At 34.6% G+C, this 6,265-nt stretch overlaps 1 protein-coding gene across 1 annotated transcript; it reads left to right on the top strand.

The window, feature by feature from the left end:
- Positions 1–3,008: 3,008 nt before the first annotated feature.
- Positions 3,009–5,892, top strand: LOC117112393. The gene is made up of 4 exons (XM_033255465.1): positions 3,009–3,269; positions 4,679–4,734; positions 5,375–5,590; positions 5,680–5,892. The coding sequence occupies exons 1-4, from the start codon at positions 3,227–3,229 to the stop codon at positions 5,890–5,892; spliced, it is 528 nt and encodes a 175-aa protein (XP_033111356.1). The 5' UTR covers positions 3,009–3,226.
- The last annotated feature ends 373 nt before the right edge of the window (positions 5,893–6,265 follow it).

Below are 6,265 nucleotides of genomic sequence, written 5' to 3'. Positions count from 1 at the left end.
GATATTTAACATTTATTCGTTTTTTATTGTAAATTATAATTGTTTAAACAATTAAATATGCTGTATATCTTCATTTCAATTTTAATCATTTAATTTCTAGAATTAATTTGTATTGCTTTTAACAAACTTACACTTTCTTAAGTTTAATAAAGTTCTGCTTTTTGGTTTTTTTGCGCGTTTTATATTTCATACTGCGCGAAGGTGAAGTGGGGAGGGCTCGATGATCAGATGAGGGGTGCTAGTTCGCAAAATATGGTGATTTTAGGTGATTTTTAACTACTTGACCATGATTTTTTGGGGAGCGTGACTGGAGGGGGTCCCCCCGAGTCATCTTTTTTGTGGGGGGGGGTGCGTGAGACCCCCCTAGATACGTCACTGCTGCGGTGGACTAGCATCACACTCAGAGGAAGCATCTACTTCTTGCTCCTTGAAACAGGGGATAAGCTCCAGCCCAAATGGGACCCGTGACTCAGTAAGGATTTATTTGTTATTTTAAGTAAATACCAAGAAGTTTATATACATTAAATTTTATTGTTAATTATTCTACACTAATATTAAAGTATAGGAAGCTGTATAAATTAAAACACCTCCCTGCTAAAAATTTCAGTAAACTTCAAATGTAGCCATTTTAATTGTTTACTTGTGATAAAAATCAAAACTATCATAAAAATGATCACATATAGTAGGTATTTTATGATTGGCTATAATAAAACATGTGACAAAGGACCTACAGACAAAATCTGCCAATCACATCATTTGCTCACAGGTGAATGAGAAATTATTTGGTGCTGGTATAATCCAACCGAATACATTTGTAGCTGAAGTGGGAGCAGGATTTATTTATTTATTTATTTATTTATTCTTTCTTTATACTGAATATACACTTTCAATACATAGTACTGATTTCCAAAGTGGTTCAGTTCTTATCTACAAAAACATTTTAAAAGCAGAAAATAACAAAGAGAGCAAAAACTTAACTACAAATTAAAAAATATATATATATATATATATTAAAATATATACATACATATATATATATGTACACACATACATACATATATACATACACACATATATATACACACATACACACATATATATACATATATATATAAGGATATATATAACGATATCCCTTGGGATCTCGCAATGAGCTTTCCTAGTTGCTGCAATTGTCCAACTTTATTTTCAGGTCTCTCGTCTAATTTCCATTAACCTAATTAAAATATGCAATTTTATGTTTTGTATGTTGTATAGAAATATTATTGTTGCAAACAAAATTTTATTTTGAACCCCAATCGGTTTAAGCTTATGGATATCTAGGAAAATCATTTTTAAAAGTCTAATTTTTCAATATAATTTTGCTTATTAGTAACTTAAATACTTTAAGTGATGTTTGTAGTAGATTAAGTGATTTTCTGAATAAATTCAAATCAAGTAAATATCCTGGTTTTGCCATTTCACAAAACAAAAACATACACTATACACTAATTACAAGAAGCCAATAGTATGATATGTAAAAACACCACTTTCTAAGCTTATAATTAATAAATTTGATACCTGCAATATAAATGTTTGCTCCGCAGTCCTATTTTACCAACCATTACTTGGGATGAGTGATGGTTGTCAATGAATCCTAGAAATAAGGCTTATAATTGGGTTGAGGTTAGGGCTCTCAACCTTGGGGTCAGTGTTTAGATTCCTCGCTGTGGATTTCGCTTGTGTCTCTGCTTTTGACGAAATTAGCCATGTAAGCACTTAAAGAATAATGTTGTAGTTTAAGTTCTACTCTCACCAAAATGGAAAATACAGGTAATACTGAAATATATGAATCACAAAGTGTCTATAAGAAATTTATTGGGTAACCACCAGATTCCCTCCTAAATACACAAACATGGTTACAGAAAGAAAGTTTACTATCGATATAAACACCAAGGACACTATAGACCAGAAATTTTTCGAATGATACATTTAAGATATTATAATTAAAATTAATAAGTTTAGATTTACAAGTAATAGATATACATCTACGTTTACTGACATTAAGGTCCATACACCAGTAATTACTCCAATGAATAACAGCATCCAGATCATCCTGAAGATTTCAGGCATCCTCTTCGGAACTGACAACCCGAAAAAGCTTTAGATAATCGATGTACATAAGGCAGTGCGAGTAATTGAAAAAACAAGGTAAATCATTAATAAATAAATTAGAAAGGAGGGGTTCAAGAATAAGGCCATATTAATTTAATTGTTTGTCTCAAAGCTTTCCTGTTTTTTGTTTAAATTTTATTTTAACAAAAATATTTTTAATTATTGAACTGGGTTTCAAAGGTCTGTTACAGGGCTCTCTTCACTTAAGAATTAAGTGTGTCAACACATAACATTTTGGTGGCTATAAAGGGGGTTATGAGGAACGTCTACTTTCTTTAGGCAAAAACAATGTGCATGAATTTACTAATGCGCATGGGAGCTTTGAGACAAACAATTAAATAAATATGGCCTAACTAGATATTAAATAATAAAGGGGACCAGTAATACCAAATGTTGACTGTAATTCACAAGCTTTAATCTTCACTAGAATGGGTTTGCTTTGGGAGTTGGTTTGCTCCAGGCACATCTTTCTTTTCAAGCCAACCCCCACTGTTTGGTGGTTCACTATAGCATATCATGCTATTCATAGCAAGAATAACATTTAATGATTAATACATAATTCCCCAAAGTGGTTCATTCCATTTGGGTTACAATACTTTTCTAAACATATTCAATTGTGTAATTTTTGACTGCCAATTCCACGCTACTATTCTCCATACTGTTGATCCAAGAGTGCTAACTAAAAACATCCCCAACGATATAGGCATCAGTCAAATATGAGGTTTTAGCAAATACAGTTTCTTTTGTGTTAATGATACAATTCACTTTTTGCAATAAACAAATAAGAAGGATAAACTGTTGAGCTAATTTTCACTTACTCAGTGGCTTCTGTTTTTTCCTCTGGACCACGTTGGTAGCCCTAGCAACTCCATGCACCCTCCAGGTTGCTACAGTACTAATGCACAGTAGGTGTACGTATTGTGTACGTATTAAGAGCGCCACCAAAATATTTCTAATGACCTTGTGTGTAGGTCAAACGACATTTCTGTGCCACCTGATTGAATGAAACATTTCCGCATCACATGAGAAAGAATAAAAGTCGACTCACGGGATTATAGAAATATACCTAACAATGGTGTCAGTTTATTCAGGATTTCAAACCACCAGTGATTTCGGTAAGAAGGGAAACCTTTATAAAATGTAGGCCTGCCTGTCCAATTTTGTACCTAGACCTCAACAATAGCTTAGGGCTAGCCGACATTATTAAGAGGAAGTAAATGCAATTTACTTCCTCTTTGATCGTTATACATTCAAAGATGTTGATCAAACCTTTGAAGCTAGGGATGGGCTTATTTTGGATGGAAAAATGGGTGGTGCCATTGGGGAGAAAAGTATATATATATATATCTATTTTTTAGATACTGTATTAGTAGACTCTAAAATCGATTAAATTGTCTCTGAAAAACCTAATGTTTCGAAGTTTTTTAGCTTAGCCCCCTGGAGGACCTCCAAGAGATTTTGAGCAGTGTCTACATATACCCACTTATGATCTTGTTGGGGATGTTGCGGAACATCCTGGCGCAAAAGTACCCTTAGACCGACACCCCAGGCTTTGCTCTCACCTGGAAATTTTAGGCCTAGTTAATAATCACCTCATTATTATCATAAGTGAATAGAGGGATTCGGCAATGTTTGTTTACAGCCAGTCACGTGACCTAACATGGAAAACATTAGTGCGATCAGTGTGAAAGTATCGGAAAAGGTAATGTAAATGCTTTCGAAAACAACCACCCACTGTTAACGTGAGAAATAAATGCAAAGGAAAGGCAATACAATTGTTTAAAATAGTGTTCATTTACTTATTTTAGCTTTCTCCTTGCACTGTATACTTTGAAATTTATGTGATCCTTTATAACCTTTTCTAGGCTAGAAATTGTACCATACTTCGCGGGTCGAAAATGCTCATGCATACATAAACAGGCTGTAGATATGCAGGGCCTAGGCCTACCATTTATTGAAAAATTTAAATTCCCTTGAATGACAACACAAAGGTTGTTTCTGAACTCACCAATCGGCCATGTTTGTTTTGGTCATGTGAAACTTAACGCTGATTAAAGCACTCTGGTTTACCTTAATTTTTGTTGTCAACGAAGTCTACTAGTATTTCATGAACCAGTCGAATGAAAATAATACTCAACGAAAATTTGTAGTCAATGAAATGAACCAGTCGAATATGCCCATTTACTATTCTGTCTAGCATCTTGAACTTAATCACCAACGACTCCTACCACCCTCCCCACAGCTTCCCCATACAGTATTAGCACTGCTGGTCCCCGCCACTTGGGTTATGACAATGTCCATTTTTAACATTTTTATGATGGTTTTTGAGTGTTTTTATATAAATGTTATTTGCTATTTTGGTGATTTTATTCATATTGACCTATTCATCATGTATTTATACAGCAGTGTTTAAATCACGATCTTATGGTAGAACAGTATACATTTTATTGAATAGTTTTTGTGAATAAATAAAGTGACTATAGTCTATATACCTTAAATATATGTATTGTTTTCTTATTAATAGAAACAACAAACAATTACTTCTTTTGGGCTTATACAGTACTACAAGAATGTGTACCAGTAAGTATATAAAGAGAAAATGTATCAAGTAGAACACCTCAATTACGTACGGCATAAGCCCAGAAGAGCCGTTCGTAATTGCAGGTACCGTACTCGCGCGAATAAGCGCCCCTCTCGAATAAGCGCTGACGTGAAAATTTCCTTAAGCGCCCCGTTTGAATAAGCGCCCCCTCATAAGATTTTCTTTTTAGCAAGTCAATAATGCAATCAATCCTGGGACTGTGGTTGTTGGCATGATTTGAGCTGTAGAGTGGAAACACTCTTCTTAAGTCAATATTAAAATAAGGATATTTCTGTTGGACAGATGAGAGCTCTGATCCCTGTACAGACAGAATATTTCCAATTTTTTTTTCAATCTTTTTACATATTTGTCTATGTCTAGTCCTACTCCTTTTTTTCTTTTTTCGACCTTAAGCACATTCTCATGAGTTTTCAAGAAAAATACAATGATCCTGCCATCCTGCTAATCTCAATCGGCCGATGGCCAACAAGCTAACCACTACCCACCACTAATTACATCTGCTATTTTGCTGTTATGTAAATATTCACGCATTCTTGTTATGAGCCATATTCTCTGGACGATATCTTTTCTAACCACCATTCATAATGTCCTTATATAATCTTTTTTTCATTCAAAAAGGAATTGCCGACTGGTAACCAAAAAGGGCCCCTGTCTCAGAAAGCCACACAGCTCCTAGGACAGTGTAAAGCTCAATACACTACTATTCAGAAGAGTAGGGGATTGTCTCCCAGTGTGCTGCTTACGGTAATCACCACCAGAAGGACCCCAATGGAAATAATTCTTCAGAATTATCATGAGTTACATCTCACATGCAATAACCCATGGATAAGGAAGGTGAATTTTCAGTGCTTTGAACTATTAAAGTTGATTTTATTTTAGATAGCTCAAATTAAATAAAATTAATGCTTGACATGTTTATCTAGTACGCTGTTCAAGTTGAAGATCGAGGTGATGCAGAACTGGCAATTGGCGCTGGTGGTGGCAATGTAGGTGTTTTCATTGGGGCTGGTGGTGGAGCTGGTGGATTTGGAAGGGGAAATGGAAATGGAGGAGGAAGGGATGATGATGAAAGATACAACCAGTATTTAAAATTAATTCTGCTGTATCTTTGCCTTATTTTGATATTAATTTGGTAAGTATTGTTCTTTGTCCAATTAAATCCTCATATTAAGATGTATAAAAACAAGTCTTATTTTTTGTCAGTGTCAATACAATTTGCTTTTTGTACAAATGTGCATTAAAAAATGTCACATAATGCTATGGGGCGATTGATGCTTGTATACAGTCATAAAGGGAAGATGATTGCTTAGCCATGGGTCCAAGGCTCTTGGAAGTCACCCGGTAACCAGGACAGCTTCCCTCACTCCCATAGGCAAGCAAGAATCTTATGAAAAATAACCCAACTTTCACAAATTCATAATATTTTTATTACTGTATTTTCAATATTTGTCTTACGGAAGCCAGTGCCTATGGATCACTGTGCCCAGCAAAATAAAATTAGATGCGTTA

This window comes from Anneissia japonica, unplaced genomic scaffold (genome assembly GCF_011630105.1).
Source record: "Anneissia japonica isolate Jap-2015-1 unplaced genomic scaffold, ASM1163010v1 scaffold3735_len701357_cov177, whole genome shotgun sequence".
Lineage (NCBI taxonomy): Eukaryota > Metazoa > Echinodermata > Crinoidea > Comatulida > Comatulidae > Anneissia > Anneissia japonica.
This window is presented reverse-complemented; position numbering and strand designations above follow the sequence as displayed.

Excerpts from the sequence above, each read along its gene's own strand:
- LOC117112393 (XM_033255465.1), top strand. The coding sequence starts at position 3,227 with ATGGTGTCAGTTTATTCAGGATTTCAAACCACCAGTGATTTCG. Across the intron at positions 3,270-4,678 it reads TCAAACCACCAGTGATTTCG|AAACAACAAACAATTACTTC; the intron begins GTAAGAAGGGAA and ends TCTTATTAATAG. Across the intron at positions 4,735-5,374 it reads TACTACAAGAATGTGTACCA|GAATTGCCGACTGGTAACCA; the intron begins GTAAGTATATAA and ends TCATTCAAAAAG.